The following is an 18,608-nucleotide window of genomic DNA, read 5'->3' on the forward strand; positions in this document are numbered from 1 at the left end:
CACAAGTTGCTTTTTCATGCAATATTAAATCATGAATGGTTTTTGCATGCCATTAAATGGTCTTCAAAAACCAGGTATGTGAAAGTGGCTGAGCATTCCATCACACCTGCTAAAGTTTAACTTCAGCCTCACTCTGAGTACATGAGTGTCATCAGCTCAGCGAAGGAGTAAAAGGAGGTTGGGCCCTGCTAGCTAAATCATGACTTGCTTTCTTACAACATTTCCGGTTCTCCATGGAGATCCCACACTTGTCCACATGCAACCACTGCCTACGGGGGCCGGACCACAGGCCTCTCACACCCATGCTGAGGGGCTGGTTTGCAGGGCAGAAGGGAAACAGGACGGCTGTCTGTCCTACTACTTGGCAGGGATATGGGGAAAGGGCGTGCAGAAGAGAGATTTGCTCCATTTCAACTCCTCCCTACTCTTCAGAAGTAAAAGCTCCTAGTGGAAGCTACAGTACACCCTTCACCAACTTGTGATGCCTTCAAGAAGGGACACCTTATCAAATTTAAGACCCTTTTTGCTCACCAAATTTTAACCCTTGTTAAAAATCTTTCTCAAATGGGCAATTCTACTTCCTTGGCGTAACAGGCACAGTTGATAAAAATGACTTTTTCTTTGCTAACTGCAGATGCCTCAGCTCATCTTACCAAAGTGAATTAACGAATCGTCACGCCTCCAAGGTTGCCACGTGTTCACACAAACTCAACTGCTCAGCCTCCAGCCCCCGCACCTCCCCTGGGAGCCCCTGCCTGCTGGGTGCCGCACAAATGCAGGGCAGCCGGGACAGGCTTTCACTGCAACTCCTTGTTCTGCCCCTTCTGCTGCTGAAGGAGAGCAGGGCCGTGTGGCTGACTCACGGTGGGCACTCAATAAATGGAGAAATCTATTTCACATAGACCTGGACTCTTCCCCTCGGGGTGGGATTCTGCCACAGCAAACGCATGTTGGAAACCAAAAACTGGGACATAAATCGTCACCTGGGGTCTGACAAGAAAAAACACAACTACCCCCATAACCGCTGCTGCTGCTGCTGCTCTGTCACCAGCAGCTAGCAACTGAACACCACGTGCTGGACACAGACGTGCGTGATCTCGCTTAATCCTTACAATGACCATAGGCAGGGGTGCCACTGTTACCTCTGTTTTACAGATGGGGAAACAGGATTGGAGGCATTCTTGCCCAAACTATGAAACGAAGTGCTGACCTGGGATTCAAAACTAGGTTGATTCTAAAGGCCTCACCCCTAGACATGACATTTGAATTTCAGTCATTTGGGAGGGGCTATAATGAATACATGTATGAATGCTCCCAAACAATCTGTGAAAAGAAATCAGAATGCCTACTTTCTAACTTCACAAAAAATGGGGTTGACGTAAGGCTGTGATAACATCCATTCCCCCTTCTCTCCAAAAAACAGGTATGAGAGAAAAAAATTTACTATTTTTCTCTGAATATTCACCCACCTTTGGCTTTGTGACTTGATTAATTCTCAACGAGTTACGCCAATAGAGAGAGGGTATGGATAAATGCAACCCAGCAGTGTTAATCTATTTTCCCTTTTGGTGGGGGTGGGTGGTGGTATGTAAGGGTGAGTGGGAGTGCTACCTCTGTGATTCGGTCCCTGGGGCTGCTCTCGGGAGCAGGGTCCCGACTTGCTGAGTTTCAGGGGCTGCTCAGGGGCAGGGAATGGCTTCTACTTAAGAGTAGGTTGTGGGGAGGGTATAGCTCAGTGGTAGAGAGCATGCATAGCATGCACAAGGTCCCAGGTTTAAGCCCTAGTACTGTAATAGAGGAGAACAAATCTGACCCGATACTGGATCTGTTCCTTTGGCTTTGACCACTGAGTCCTGTTTCCTAGACTTAGTCTTGCTAGCTCTGCACTCACATAAAGGTAACAAGTTGCAGAACAGAGAATAACATTTGTTTTGTTGGAGGTTTTGCAGGAGCACCATGACTTGGCCCACGTGGGCAGCTGCAGGAACAGAGAATTCCTACACCAAGAAGTTTGCAACAATCAACCACACCCCCTGCCCTGTGTTGTTGTTGTTGTTTTTAAATAAAAGGAGCCTGTATTCTGACTGGAGGAGGATGGTCCTCCAAGACATCAGTCTGCTGGCTTTCCGAATAAAGTCACTATTCCTTGCCCCAACACCTCGTCTCCCAATTTACTGGTCTGTTGTGTGGCAACAGAATGAGTATGGACTTGGTAATAGTACCTCCGTTAAATAAACAGATGAATAAACATAATTACCTTCAGCCAAAAATATTAATTTAAAAAATAATAAATGAGAATAAAAAAAAGAACAGTGGCTACTTTGTAAGTGGGAGACTAGCCAGGGAAAGTGTTAACAGTCCCATCTTAAGGGCTCTTCTGCACTTCAACATTTTCTTACATTGCAATTTATTTTCATAGTATCATAGTCAAATAGGTTGAGGGCCATTCTCAGGGGGAGAAAATGAGAAACAGAATGAGAGACCACCTTGCTCCACACACAGTATTAATTTCATTGTCAGAAGTCAACTAACGTCGACAATAATTGAAGTTCTTCTGCACCTGTAAGTTCCCACTTCGGGGGCCAATCTCTGCAACGTAAATCATAAATACTTTCCATCAGGAACCCCACACTACTCCATGGAAATAATCTCAGAGTTTAATAAAGGGAGGAATGATCAAAAGGCACGAACTTCCAGTTATAAGTAAGTCCCGGGGACGCTACGTGCAGCATGGTGACGACAGTTATCAGCTCCGCACAGGCACACCTCAGTTTACTGTGCTTTGCTTCACTGTGTTTTGCAGATAGTTTTTTTTTTTTTTTAATTTAAGGTTTGTGGCAATCCTGCATTAAGCAAGTTTGTTGGCACCATTTTTCCAACAGCATTTGCTCACTTAATTCTCACCATATTTCACTTTTTCGTTACTACTATATTTGTTACCGTGAACTGTGATCAGATCTTTAATGTTCCCATTGCAAAAAGATTATGACTTGCTGCAGGCTCAGACTGATGGTTAACATTTTTTAGCGATAAAGTATTTTTAAATTAAGGCATATACATAGTTTGAGACATAACGCTATTATTGCACACTGAACAGGCTACAGTACAGTGTAAACATAATTTCTGTATGCACTGGGAAACCAAAAAATTCATGGGACTTTATCATGATATGCGATTTATTGTGGTGGTCTGGAACCGAACCTGCAGTATCTTTGAGGTATGGCTGTACTGTACATTTGAAAGCTGCTGAGACAGTAATCTTAAAGTTCTTATCACAAGAAAAAACAATGTGTAACAACTATGTGAGGTGATGGATATTAAATTATTGTGCTGATCATTTTGCAGTATATACATATATCAAATCCTTATGTTGTACACCTAAAACAAATACAGTGTTATATGTCAACTGTCAATCAATAAAACTGGAGAAAAAGAGGGCTCAGGAATTTCATTAAACTGATCACGACAGTGTGGTTGACTCTGGTGACCTTCTTCAGCTAAGTTTAATCTTGCTAGTACATACCGATGGAAGAGCCCTATAAAATTCTGTCCCCCGTGATGACTGATTTTCTGCATTTTTGTCATATCTGTTTCTCTCCATTTAGATTCTTTCATGGCCCACATTCCGCCAAGCAACAACAGGAAAGAGGGAGCCTCGTCTCCCACACTCACCACCCACCAGCATCAAGACTTCTACATTTCCTACACATTCCTGAGCCAGTCTAAGCCACATGCACTGAAGATTACAGAATTTGGGTGTTTTAAGTAAGAGAAAAATGAGCATGCTTAAAAATATCAAAGACTGCAGACGTGTTCTTTATAGAGCAGTGAGAATTAGCCAGGGTCTAGCAGCAGTCATGGCTTTTAATGCTATTTAAAAAAACAAAACTTTCATATTTTAAAGCTATTGAATGTGGTCCCTCCCAGATTTTTAAAATAAATCTGACAGTCCCACAGAGAATGCATCAAAATCCTTCTCATCCACCTATCTCAGTCTCAATTCCTAGGTCAGAGAATTAACTCAGTGAATATATAGAAGATGATAGTGTCCAGGATCGACCTTGGTTACACCTGTCTCTTTTCTATGGTGCCCTTTATGGTTGATCCCTGCAGCCTTGGGATCTGGTGGCCACTGAAGCACCCAATCTCCCTCCTGAAATTCCAGCAGCGTGGAATCCCCCTCACTCATTTGAGATTAAGAGAGGAGGAGGGAAAAGTTGAACCCATTGTTTGAAGCCTCATAACTTCTGGTCTCATAATACATTCCTTTTTCCCACCCACTCCTACGTTCTTCCCTCAAGTTTTCACTACCGGGAAGGTGGAGTTTGGGCAGCCTCTTGTTCTGCAGGGGATGTGTCCTGTTAAAGAGGTGACCAGAAATGCGCTGCCAAGAGAGTGCGTACGACAGTGAGTCCAGAACATAGAGCAGGGCTGGGGCTCAGCGGTAGGTACTCCGGGTTTTGGGAACCCTAAATCTGTTTTTGCTCTTGTCCTTTAAATTGTCATCTACCTGTCATTTAAAACTGAAAATTATACAAGCTGAATTTAGCTCAGATTCTAAGTAATGGAAACAGGCTTAGAGATCATTAGGTGTAATTTCTCCTGAAGTGTGTTCTGCAGAACGCCACCCCTGTGAGGAGCTCTCCCCTCAAAAAGACTACCATGCCAAATGAACTCTGAAACATGGCGCACTCCACCCACTCCTGGAGTCTGAGCCCACCGAAGGCTCTGCGATCCTGGAATAAAGGAACTATGTGAAATTCACATGCTCACTTTCGTAGCAGGGCTTGGGCCTCCCTTCCCAGACCACAGGATTTCTACGGGAAAATGAATGAATTTCAAATCCAGCTCTCCATAAATTGGAAGTCTCCTAGACATGACTGAAATTTCTTAATAGCAGATATTCATAAAAACATCTTGTGGCCCAGAAAAGATATACAAGGCCAAAGCAGCAACAACTGCATTTGACTCATACAGATCAGCTAAAACATTAAATGTATACTCAAGGTATTCTTTTCTTTTCTTTTGCCACTTAGGCAGCATGGGGGACTGATTCAGATCAAAAGAATTTTAAGGCTTCAAGACTGGACTGAATATTGAACTGCCCTACATAAAGATACAAAATCCATGCTCAGAGGATTTTTTTTTTTAGTGCAAGCAAAACTTGGTGCATCTCAAAACTGCTCAAAGGCCCAGGTCAAGGCTCCTGGCCTTTGTTACTATTTTTTAAGTTAGACAAACTGTTCACCTAGAGAGGATAAAAATGGTGGATTTGTGGTGTAAGATAAAAAATCCTTTGGAGCTGATACCAGACTCCTAAGCAAGTGAATGTCTACAATAAATCAAACATCTGGATGAAAAGATAAAAGATGAGGCAACTCTCCACATGTTTTCCAAATGTATAAGGGACATCATGTTGATCTTAAAACTAAACAGTTGACCATTTTTCCTCCACATTTCATCTCAGTGACCTTGCGTCAAATATACATAAGCTAAAAAACTCAAGGGGCCAAATGACCCATGGGTATCATTTTTAGTTTGAAAAGAGAACAACGTTTTGCATTGACTAAGGAAATTAAAGATTATTTAAAGAAATGGAAAGATATCCCATGCTCTTGGATTTGAAGAATCAATATTGTTAAAATGGCCATACTACCCAAAGCAATCTATAGATTTAATGTGATCCCTATCAAATTACCCAGGACGTTTTTCACAGAACTAGAACAAATAATCCTAAAATTTATATGGAATCACAAAAGACCTAGAATTGCCAAAGCATTACTGAAGAAAAAGAATGATGCGGGAGGAGTAATCTTCCCAGGCTTCAGACAATACTACAGAGCTACAGTAATCAAAACACCATGGTATAAGCAAAACAAAATGACAACCTACGGAATGGGAGAAAATATCTGCAAAAGATGAGACTGACAAGGGCTTAACTTACAGAATATATAAACAGTTCATACAACTTAAGAAAAAAAACAACCCAATCCAACAATGGGCAGAAGACCTAAACAAGCAATTCTCCAGTGAAGACATACAAATAGCCAACAGGCATATGAAAAAATGCTCAATATCACTAATTATCACAGAAATGCAAATCAAAACTACAATGTGGTATCACCTCACACCAGTCAGAATGGCCATCATTCAAAAGTCCACAAATGATAAATGCTGGAGAGAGTGTGGAGAAAAGGGAGCCCTCCTACACTGTTGGTGGGAATGCAGTCTGGTGCAGCCACTGTGGAAAACAGTATGGAGATTCCTCAAAAGACTAAAAATAGACTTACCATATGATCCAGCAATCCCACTCCTGGGCATATATCCAGAGGGAATCTTAATTCAAAAGGGCACCTGCACCCCAATGTTCATAGCAGCACTATTTACAATAGCTAAGACATGGAAACAACCTAAATGTCCATTCACAGATGACTGGATAAAGCTGTATATTATACAATGTGGTATATTTATACAATGGAATACTACTAAGCCATAAAAGTAATAAAATAATGCCATTTGCAGCAACATGGATGGCCCTGGGGAATGTCATTCTAAGTGAAGTAAGCCAGGAGAAAGAAAAATACCATATGATATCACTCATATGTGGAATCTAAAAAAAAAAAAAAAAGACAAATGCACTTATCTACAAAACAGAAACAGACCCACAGACATAGAAAACAAACTTACGGTTACCGGGGGGGAGGGGGTGAGAAAGGATAAATTGGGAGTTCGAGATCTACAGATACTAAAACAAGTTTCTACTGTATAGCACAGGGAACTATATTCAATATCTTGTAGTAACTTATGGTGAAAAAGAATATGAAAACAAATATATGTATGTTCCTATATGACTGAAGTATTATGTTGTACACCAAAAATCGAGACATTATAAACTGACTATACTTCAATTAAGAAAAAAAGAGAGAACAATGTTTTGGATACTCTTATGAAGGCAAATTACATATTACTCTAAAACCAATTTAGAAAGAAACACTGCAAGAGTCAAAGAAAGACCAGAATTCATCCTGACAAGTGCTGGAGTATTAATACTGACATTTGATGAAAACACGTATAGAAGCAACAGACCAATATAAGGCCTGCAGAGTCTATGCTTTCTCTCTATTGCTTCCATTTTATTTATTCTTCTATTTTTTTTGTTCCTTTACAAGGGCAGTGGGAAAACTTCAGACCATAAATACACTTCTGGCAACTCTATCTTATGTCTTTTAGCAGAAAAAGGTCAGGCTGTGAGCTGTGAGGTCGGTAGGCAAGGAGAGGAAATTAACATCCAACACGCACTGTTTCTGAGCGCTCTACCTACGTTCATCATTTCAGTCCTGGTGAAAGCCTGTGAGGGACAGATCCTTGTGCCTGTTTTACAGACAAAGGAAATCAGGACTCAGAAAGGTCCTGTAACTCACCTAAGATCAGGGAACAGGCAGCGAGTCAAGAAGTGCACTCTGAGCAGCTGGTTCTTTCTGTGACACCTGGCAACTCCCACAAAGGTGTATCATGCAAACCAAAATATATGTAGACAGAATGGAATTTTGCTGTTTAAAGAAACAACTGCATTGTAGAAAGAACGGCAAGTTGTGTCTAAGCACCAGAAACCTAATGCTGAAATGGCTTTAATCAACACCGTTGATCCCATGCAAAGAAATGCATCCCACGGTATTAAGAGCGGCCTTTGAGGGCTTTGCTCTGCAGCCCTCACTATTAACGTGTAGCACCTGTACATTATTCACCTCATGCCTCCCAAAATAGAGAAAACATTTAAAGGCACTATGAGCATTTTTTCCTGTTTTTCAACCTTCTAAAATTGAAAAGGATGGGCCACAAGTAGCATGATAAAAAGCTCTGGGCATGAGCCTAACATACCTTAGAAAGGGGTCAATTCTGGGTTACGGTGGCCCTTGGTCCATGGGAGTTCACCAGAACGGAACAAGATTGCTTCTAGCGGTCTAACCCACGACACTGAACTGTGGGTCAGCCTCCCAAGAATATATTACACTGCAGTTTCTGTGTAACTCTTTAAACATGTGTGTTGTAAAACTTGAGCAGAGCAGAACTGACAAATTTAAGTGACATTTTAGAATTCTTCTGATTACAAATTATTTCCTGGTTGTAGCTGTCTCTGTTCTGTCTGCTTCAAATGTAGAATGCCCAAGGCACTACGTAGTAGAGTTGTCCTCAAGTAATTTGTACCGTCTTGAAGGTACATATATCTTGAAGTAACACTGTTATTATAGAACTGCTTTCATTTTCCAAGTCTGTAATATACGGGCTAGTCTTTAGACTTAACAAACAAGACTATGAGCGGTGTAAAAGCACAAGGATGCCATTACAAGACTAACTTCTGAATATGGGCCGTATTTAAATGGTCCAAACCTTGGTGTTCCCAATTATTATTTATAGATGTCTACTTTAACTACTATTCAATCTAGAAAAGCACAAATATTACATGAGGTATTGAAATTTATTTTTCTTCCAAAAAAACCTAGACTATCATGCACTACTACTTAGAAATGGTCACCAGAGAAACCAAAATACTGAGTGAAGGAACCAAAAGGCTGGAACAAATTTACCGTATTTTGGTACCAGGAAAGGAATTCGTCAAATTTGAAAAGTGAAGTTAGTGATTGAGCAATGGCAGTTCAGATACTAGATACAAGTGGAGTTCTAAATTCAATGGACGAGTGAAAATATAAGAAAAGCTCAGAAAAGCTGAGTCTGCAAAAGACCTTAGACCAGGTAAACCTCAATCCTTGATAAACAAGCCAAGCATCTCAATTGCAAGTTTAACTTTCAATCAAGTCCAAGTACATTCAGGGAAATATTTAGTCTGTCCAAATAGGGTCATTACTCACCACATCGAAGGCAGTAAACACGTGGCAGTAGTGGTGATTGGACTTCAAATCTTTTGTGATATAAGCAAACGTTGAGAGGTCTTCCGGGTCCTGGGCAGCACAGGAGATATTACGAATTTCATGCTCAGCAATTATGTTCTGGAAGAAATGACATAAATGACCATTGTTTTCCTCTGCAAACCAGCATATTTTAGAACCAAGGCAAATGACCTGGAAAGCAGCTGCTTTCCCCCTTCCTAGAACGTTCCAGACCAACAACATTTGGAGTGACCCAATGCACTATCTGTGGACAAAGGTACACCAGGTCTGGAAGGAATGTTTTCATTCAATTAAATACAACCTGAAATAGTCCCATCCTGGAGCAGTGGTTCTCATCGGTGCTGTGTGAAGCAGCAGTATGAGGGGGCAGATGCTTTAAAAAAAAACAGTAATTACTAAGCAGCTTGCTGTTTCCATTTCCCACGTACACCTGTGAGAGTCCCTGCCGCCTCCTGCTAACTCAGATTGCCTGTTACACTCTGCCTGCCGGGAGGCTGGTTCCCCTTCTGCCCAGCGTCTTGTGCTGCCCCACGTGCCCAGAGCCAGGGCAGGTAGAGGACAGTGTCAAGGCGCTGTCTCTCTTGAAGACTCCGTGGAGACTAAGGTGTAGGGGGGATGAGGGAGGCACCGTGCTGCATGCTTGAGGCAGGGCCCTGGGGACAACAGTGCTTTGCTAACCATATCTGCCGGGTATGATGCTGAGTGGGTGCTAGGGTCATGGTCGTCATCTCACGGGGGGGTGGGGGGGGGGAATCGGTACTCGGAGAGTGTAAATGCCTTATGCAGGGCAGGTGGTGGAGCTGGGTCCGAAATTAGGGGGCTGTCTGACTGCAGAGTTCAGGCTGCAATGCCCCTTGTGCCCACCTTTCACTGCTTTCACATCATTTCATTTTTTTCCTCGCTAGCATTTTTTTCATGCCATCTCCCTAACAGCCCCCTCATCCCAACCTGCCTCTAAGAATAACCAGTGGGAAGTAAGTGAGGAAAGGTTTAAGTACCATTATCCCAAAGCACAGAATAACCAAGGAGCATCCTCTGGGCTGCAAACCCTGTTAGAAACTTCTTTTGATACATCGATGTACTTAAGAAGCAAAAAATTTCACATAATTATGCAATCACTTCTTAATCTCATAATATCCCATTTATGTTTATCTGCAGTCGTCATAGATCTAAAAGCCTCAATGCTTTTACCCTAATTACTTTGTAATTGCACAGTCTTAAATAACCCAAGCGAATAGAATGCTCTGAGTATGCCCATCAAGCCTGACAATGCTTGCAAAATGTCCTTCCCTGCCAGCACCCCCGGCAAGTACTTCACGCCCCTCACTCTACCCTGTGTGCTTGGGAACCAATTACAGAATTAACACATAAAAGAAAATTAAATTAAGGCATTCTCCACAGTGGCTCTGTATGTTGACACCACATGCAGCGCTGTCAAAAATAACTCAGATTGAAATCAGAATCCCATAAACAAGTACCATCCTGCTGCAAGACAGAGTTTCAAAATAGAAGGTCATGGTCTTCTTCTGCCACTCAGATAGCATCTCTTCAAGTAGAAAACGAAATAGGAATTTGTGAGTCCTAAATTTAAAATTAGTAAGATCTACACAGTCTTTCCAGGTACAATGTTAGCAGGTGCTGAGAGCCTCCACCATCATTTTAATTGGGGCTGCTATTACTTTGCGGAGCCTGTGTGGATTTGATCTCAGCTGTTCAGGATCCACTATTACTGGAAATAGAGCGTTGGCTCCAACTTTTAACTAAACTAGCATTTTGTGTTCTTGAGATTTTTTAATAGCATAAGGTGGATCAACTTCTCGGGAAAGGGTTACAGTGAAAAGTGCCCTGTGATTTTTGTTGCATTGAATTCCCTGAACCTTGCCAATTCACAAGATGTCACTCAATGATTTTCAATGGTATGTGACAGCATTGTGGCCCAGGGAAAAATTGTAAAGTAGGCAAAGTGTGTCTTTGGGGGTCTCTTTTTAATTATGAACTGCATGTCTGTGTCCTCCCCAAGTTCATATCTTGAAATCCTAACCCCCAGTGTGATGGTGATTGGAGGTGGGCCTTTGGGTGATTAGGTCATGACGGCAGGGCCCTCATGAATGGGATTAGTGTCTTTGTAAGAAGAGGCAAGAGAGCTAGATGGCTCTCTCTGCCACGTGAGGACACAGCAGGAAGACGGCCGGTTATGAAGCAGGGAAAGGGCTCTCATCAGATACTGAAGATTCAGTATCTGCTGACTTCATCTTGGACTTTCCAGCCTCCAGAACTGAGAAATAAATGTTCACTGTTTAAGCAACCCAACCTATGGTCATCTATTACAGCAACCTAAATGCACTAAGACATTTCCCCTCTGTCTTTCTTGACCTTTCCCCTCAATTTTCTGGAATCCCCACTTCCCTAATCCCCAATAGCTCAGGCTATCTCAGCTCCAAGGTGTGTTGCTTGATCCCCAAATCAGCCTCCTCTCCCACCACTGAAACTTTTACTCCTCTGTTCCCAGGGTCTAAACTAGAGGAAAGGAAGGCTAATAAAAACATTCTATCATTAGTTAAGAATAACTCATTTTACTGGCACTCATCCTAACTGGCACTTAAAAAAATGATTTTAAGTGAATTCACACTGATGGTCTGTGTTGGGACAGAAGTTCTTGATATATCTGTGGTGCTACAATGTGGTGAGGATGCAGGATCTCGCTACTGAAACACTGCCATCGCTCTGCACCGTCCACCCTACAGGATGGCGAGGCCAGGTCTCCAAGCATAGGATGATTTCTGAGACTTAGGATACTACAGCTGTAGGTGGAATGGAGACTGCATGGCTGTCTCCTCCTTAGAAAAGAACTCAAGGAGGGATACGTTCTTTCCATCCTCTGCTGTTCATCCATTAATGGCTCCTCCGCAAATTAAAAGCTGGCATCATCGTGAGGTACAAGTCATGTACCGCAGTTGAAAGTGGACTCTTTTTATGCGACTGAGCCTTCCAGTCTAAGCGTGTTCTGGGGAGACTAGGGCTTTTAAAAGGCTTGAGAACAGGACTGGGGAGGGGGTCAGGCTGCCTGTTCTTTGGGATAGAAGCCTTGGCAGCTCAGTCTCTTTCAACAGGGAGAGATTGTTTTTCCTGTCTGTTGCCTTTCATCATGTTGAGAAACACCTAAAGACGTGTCTGGCTGGTGGGTGTACAAGAGAATTGTTTGGTCCAGCCAACTGACAGGTTCTAAGAAGTGTGTGTGATAATGAAGTGATGGATCCTAGAAAGTGGCTTCTGCCGGCTCCCCTCCAGACCCCGACAGGTAGGGCATTTCTCTGAGTCTCCTCCTTCTCGGGCCAGGCCTTTTCTGAATGAGACCACGCAGCCCCCCTCCAGAGAGTGCCCCCCGACACGGAGGCAGCGGCCCTGGCCAAGGGCCACCTGGAAGCAACCTGCAGAGTGAGCAATGCAGGTAACAGCGGTGCACGTGCTTAACGGGCTCTTAACTTGACTCAGAGCTTCTTAGAAGTATGTGCGATTGAAAAACAACAGGCACTTGTTTGGGCAAACGTTCCAAGTTATTCTGTGCCTAAAAAAACCAGCATCTGCCCTGGTTGAAATTTGCATTCAAAACAAACCAACCAACACACCCAGGCACCGCATCATTCCTTATTTAGCTGGATGGGGAGACTGAGGAGGGGGTCAGAGCAGAAGGCAAAGTGCAACCCACCCTCCACCAAACGCTGGATGTAGGAACCGCTCAGAAGACCCTACTGATCTGAAGATGGATCTGTAACTAGACAGTTGCAGTCCTCTTGGCAGAATGCCATGCTCGAGAGACCTCCAGGCTATGGACCTGCAGAAAGCTGGCGTGACTTATCTATAACATTTTAGTATGAAATCGATTCCAAGTTCCAAGACCATTCTTCGTTTCTTCCTTCTTAAATCAGGTTTTGTGATTCAATTTGTTTCCTGAGTTGCTAGGTAGTAAATTTCCGAGTTTGTAACTAGGCACCTAACTCTTCCCCATGAACTCAGCCAAAGCCACTTCTTTATTTGAGTAAAAGGAAATAAGCGCTTTGCTCGGGGGTCATCTTTCCAGTGGGAGCCGACAGGAATGGGAGAGTCATTAAAACACAATGAAGTATCCTTGCACTCCAAAGAACGCATGGAAGGTAGCTGTGGAGTAACAGAAAAAGCACCCAGTGACGGAGCCAGAAAGTCAAGTTTTAGTCTTTCTCTGTAACCAACTGGTTGTGTGACTGCAGGACAGCCGCTGAGTGAGGGGTCTGAGGCCTGCAGTTATTCCACTGTCCAGTGCAGGCTGAACACCTCTCTCTCTCGACAGGGCAGGGTTAGAGAGACGTGATGGTTAGGGGAGGGCTGTTTAAGAACAAAGTACAATGAAAACATCAAATGTGAACAGTGAGCTGTGACTTGTGGTTGTGTCTTATTACAGGCTTCGTGGCCACAAGCACCTCACACAGTGAGGTCTCCAAAGATGTCTATGCGTCCCAAGTCCTCCACTTCAAACAGAAGTGGCCCCCCTTCACAGCACTGCCCAGGGGAGGCATCTCTGGTACAAACCAAAAGCAGGACAGGGAGTTTAACAATCTGCTCCTTTCCTGATGCAGGCCTTAATTAGAGGCTGGTCTTCGTACTGGACAGAGCGGCACACACGACATCACTGCAGACACCACTGGGATCGAGGTAGGTGAGCCCAGTTCCTCTCACAGCACGACTTGAGGATGGTCTTTCAACAGGGGATCCTCCAGGCCATCAGCCCCGGCTGGTGTGGCATTTCTCAGCCTTTCTCAGTTAAACTCCAGCAACATAGCTTTACACTGTTTCTTCTACCTTCTAATACAAGCTCTCTGTTCTGGTTTCTTACACACCAACTCCTGGACTAGGGCTCCGGGGCACTGCTCTCCCTCCAGCTCCATCAGACTGGGGCAGATAAGCTATCTCCCAGGACACTGGGATGGGCACCCTGTACAGCCACCTGCATGGAAGTCAATGTCTTCAAATTCCCGAAAAAGCCAGGCACAGGCTGTCATCTAGTCCTAGAGACACTGGCTCCACCTGCCATCAACAAATGCACTTTGCCTTTGCTCTAGATTTTGAAAATAGGCTGAGGCTCACACTGCAAGGGCTGGAAAGACATGCGTGCTGTCTTTATTTTGTGTCTTTATTCACAAGATTACCTTTGCATATCGTTTGGTGCTCATATTTCCAAAGAGCAGTCATCAGTGAGCAGAGATATATGGGTAACTCATCTCAGTCCTGGTGACTGAAGCAGAAGCTTCTCCTCAAAGTCTAGGCGATCAAGCTCTATGGCCCTCGATGTGTCTGCAAGCAAAATGCCACAGAACCAACGGAGCTCTCTCCTTCCTCTGATTGTGGACAGTGGGTTAGAGATGATGGCATTAACACAGGTACATCCACTTGTAACACCAGCTTCATGGGATGACGGCCTTAAGACTCTGGAAACTTCTCAGGGCAAACACCATTCATTTAGAAACTGTCAGAATCCAAGCCTGCTCAGGTTGTTAATCTAAGAGAGTATTCAGCTCATACGGTGAAAATATGTTGTCATCCATGGTTTTCAAATGCAAATGGGGTAGAGATGACTGCTCCAGGTTAGGAAAAGAAACATCCAAATACCAAAGCCTTTCTTAACATTTAGATACAATGACAGCAGTGGCATCTTCAGTGAAGAGTTCCATAAAGTTTTGAAACTTTTTAAACCAACTGACTATAATCTAAGGATAGAGGGAGTTTGTGCACCAGCAACTACGGTTGCTTCCAAGAAATAAGAAAGCAAATCGATTGGGATTTTTCTGATTAGGGTCTCCACAACTCTAATCTGACAACAGTAACTGTCAATGACACACTGCTGGGCTGAAGCTGTCATTCCCCGTAAGGCACCTGACTCCGAGTGTGCTTTGGACGTCAGCAGCTAGCACGATCAGGCTGGGCTATCAGCTTTCTGCTTTGGTTTCAGAACTGCTTGTGAAACGGCGAGGCTGTTTTCCTAAGCAGACTGGAGAGCCTGGGCTTATCTGACTGCTGACGCAGCAATCTTCTTCGTTACAGAAAACAAATGGGGAAAACTCTGAATGGGCTGATTCAGATGCTCAGGTTTATCACAGACAGAAAAGACTGTCTCTAAATCCGGTTGCCCTGATCCTAAATTACCATTGTTCAAGTTCACCTGTTTCATGACTTATTTCCTTTCTCCAAAATGGAAGTGGGTACAGCTGGGAGCACTGGGTAAGCAGCCCAGAAAACAAATGGTGTTTCCCAGTGGGAGTACCTCACTTCCCTTCTTTCTATACTTTATCGATTGGAATGGCCAAGAATGAAACACAGGGACATCTGGGGGTTTGTGAGGAGGAGCCAGTCAGGTTTGAGCCTATGGAGGGTGAGAGTGGTCACACCCAAACTTTCTCGTCTAGCACCAGTACTCTGTCACCCTCACTAAGAAAGGACACTTTCTAAGTAAAATGCAACCCAGTTGTCTATACTCAACCTCAGAGTCCACAAACTGTTCACTGTGAGCACAAGTCAGCAGAGTCACAGCACGGCCTGAGTTTTTCTGTCTCTTAAAACAATACAGTTGAAACCCTCTCTTCTGTCTCAACGGTTGAGAGTGAAATGCAATTATATGATGTAAAAGCCAGAGGACATGTTCCTGGTGTCAGGGATTCACTACCTACATCGAAGAAAGGACATGCCTGACTCTAGAGAAACGGAAAGACAAACGTTCTAGCCTTTCACCCAGTGACACTTCCTCTGATGGAGGAATGATAACAGTGGTGCATTTTCATTCTAGACATGATTATTTTTTTCTGCTTTAATGTTCTCTTGATCCAAAAGGACATGCTAGATAATGAGTGGCTACAGTCTATTACAGAAGCTACCACAGAAAAGAGAAAGTGAAATATGTGTAGGACTCCTAGATCAAGTCCCCCAAATGCAACGTGCCCATGAGTGTGTGTGTATATCTACAGTTGCATTCAGGGAGCATGATGGCAGGGGGTGGGGAGTGATTAAAATGGAGGAATGTCAGGTACAACGGGAAGCAAAGGACTCTAGATCATTTACTCAGGACTGTATCTGGTGTCTAAACCGAAGAGAGGTGCAGTACTCACCTTATTTGTTGCATCAATAAATTTGACTCCTTTATAAGAGACTGAAAGAATAATGGTAGGGACCTTCTTCATTTGCTCTGTAGACTTCTGAAATTAAAATTAGAAAGCTGTTAGAGCAGCCTGTGTTGCATGGCAACTGTAGCACATAATTTTTCCTCTTGAAAGAGAAAAATGTGCTCAAGTTCAAAACAACATACACACACATCACACACACACCAAACATACTCTAATTTGAATGTATGTCTCTTCTCTTGGGCTTATCCATGGTTTGGGTTTATGAAGTCTGTCTTGCACTTGAGGCTCTAAAAAGCTTGTTCTGCTGCTTCATGTGGGTGAAGGGACACTCCTTGTCCCTGACACCAAGGGGAGAAACGAACAACTCTGTCTCCTACTGCAATTTCAAGCGACTGCTCTTTTGAATAGAGTGAAGCCATGTCAGGGTGCACTCCAAGGGTAAGTTTAGCATGAACAAAATATATACTACCACCCCTCCTTTCTTCCTAGTTTCTTTCTTCAAGGCATGGGGCATGTCTGAGTATGCCCTTAAAACAGGGATTTAAAATACATCACTGTGAATTTTTCTTGAACCTGGCCACATCTACAAAAGATGACAGTATATTTACAGCAGAACTGCTCGTGGCCACATAGAATATAATACCACTCTATCAAAGCCCTCCTGAGGGAGTCTGTATTTTGAGTCACAGCAAAACCAGACCACGCAGGTAACCTACTGTATCATTTAGAGCTGCTATATTCCCAGAGGCTAAGTTCTTCTGATAGATGTTCACACTGACTGAATGTGCTTAGATTTTGCAGCCTCAACAGGTTTTATGAAACTGCAAAGTTTCTCCATAATTTAGCATTTGCCTTTCCTGTTTAGTTTCCTCATACATCAGAGGTCACCCACGGTCTGTTTACTTCATTTCTTGTGATGGCTATTCCTCATAAGCACATTAAACATCAAGAAGAACCTACCTGACAGTTAGCCTGATAGATTTTCCGCAGGAGACAGGTGAGAACATAATCGGAGAGAAAATACATAAAAAGGTGAGAGGAAACCATTTCAGTGATTCACCAACAGCACAAACTCATTAAAAAGTAAAGAGAAGAGGTCTACAGATATATGTAGATGTAGTGACACTTATTTTAGAGACTGCTGCTGGCTTTCACAGACCCTGATTCTCTGTTTCTGTTTTCTCACTCTGTTTACTGCACTGCACAGTCTGATTATGACTGACATGTGAGAGCCTTCTGCTTTGAATGTTCCCCAACCAGCTGTCTTCTGTATATGAAGGGAATCGAGAGAAAATATGAACTTTCTTGATTTCTTCATTTACATTACCCATTTTCCATTTTTAAATTCTGGAATGTGACCAGAATGAAAGAAAGCTGGATAGTGTGAATGAAGCTCATGGAACTCAGCCATAAGTATATTTCATCCTTCATTTGAACCACGGAAAAGGTGTCTCACATTTTCCTGGTTGTTTTGACACATCTTTTTGATAGCTACTATACCCATGTCAAAGACAAAGAAAATGGATTACTAAGAGTACCACTATTTAATATTGTGTTTCAGACAGTATAGAAAAAAAGCAGCTCCCTCAAAGTGCTTTTTAACCAGTTTTAAAATTACCCAGACTCACCAGGTTTCTTCTGTCATTGCCAACAAGAGATATTATGAAACTGGAGCATAAGGCTAGATACTTTTATCTTTTTCAATGCTTTATTCAACCAACTCTAAAATGTGCAAGATAAGTCAAAAGCAAGGCTAGAAGAAGTAACACGCCGGGTGCTGATGGCAAAGCAAGGCGGTGGGCTGAACCCTGAAGAGAGGGCTATAGCGGCAACATGGAGTGGTTTGGGCTGACGTGTGTGAATGTGTGAAGAGCTCCTTGCAAAGAGTTAACGGTGGATTTCAACAAATCACTGTGCCCACCTCTTGCTGTGAATACACTCTTGTGGACAGGTCTATCTGTAACATCAAATAATATATGCCTAATGTACAACTCAAATATCAACATTTTATTGAGGATGAGAAGAAAAATCCCCAAAGGAAAAAAAACCCATTTATCATTCATTCAGCAATTGAGTGGTTATATAGGTGGCAGATGTGCTGGAAAAATGCAGTCTCCTTCAGGGGATGTCCGGCAGACCTCAAATTGTGTGCCAGCTCTAGTCTGCTTCAGTGGCCGTCTGTGCTGAGGATGCTGAGCCTGTGTCGGGTTCTGGTAAAGAGGGCTGGGAAAGGCTAGGAGAGGCAGAGGCAGCAAATGAAGTACACGTCACCACTCCTGGCTTGGTCTGATGCAGCACAAATGTTGACGAATGTGACAGAGCCATGAGCAGAGTGCCTCCAGAGTGCTAAGCAGGAAGAGCCTCACTTTGCATGAGGGAGTGGAGTGAGTCTTCACTCATCCATTCATTCAACAAACACTTCATCCATTCATTCAACAAGCCAGTGTTGCTGGCTAGGGGTGATTGATCTGGATCTTAAAGGATGGATAGGAATTTTCCAGGTGGCAGAAGATGACAAAAGAGGCTATTTTACCAGCAGAATCAATGTACAAATATG

General features: G+C 43.2%; 1 protein-coding gene across 8 annotated transcripts in view; it reads right to left on the minus strand.

Annotated features, from left to right (window-relative positions):
* The window catches only part of ANKS1B (ankyrin repeat and sterile alpha motif domain containing 1B), an 857,966-nt gene that overhangs the window by 19,015 nt on the left and 820,343 nt on the right, over positions 1–18,608 (minus strand). For all 8 annotated transcript variants that reach the window (XM_010989991.3, XM_010989990.3, XM_031462969.2 and 5 more), the window contains 3 exons: positions 17,012–17,023; positions 16,037–16,123; positions 8,868–9,005 (listed from right to left, as the gene is read on the minus strand). In XM_010989991.3, coding sequence (XP_010988293.3) covers positions 8,868–9,005; positions 16,037–16,123; positions 17,012–17,023 — 237 coding nt within the window. The remainder of the gene's footprint in view (positions 1–8,867; positions 9,006–16,036; positions 16,124–17,011; positions 17,024–18,608) is intronic.

Source organism: Camelus dromedarius, chromosome 11 (assembly GCF_036321535.1).
Source record: "Camelus dromedarius isolate mCamDro1 chromosome 11, mCamDro1.pat, whole genome shotgun sequence".
Lineage (NCBI taxonomy): Eukaryota > Metazoa > Chordata > Mammalia > Artiodactyla > Camelidae > Camelus > Camelus dromedarius.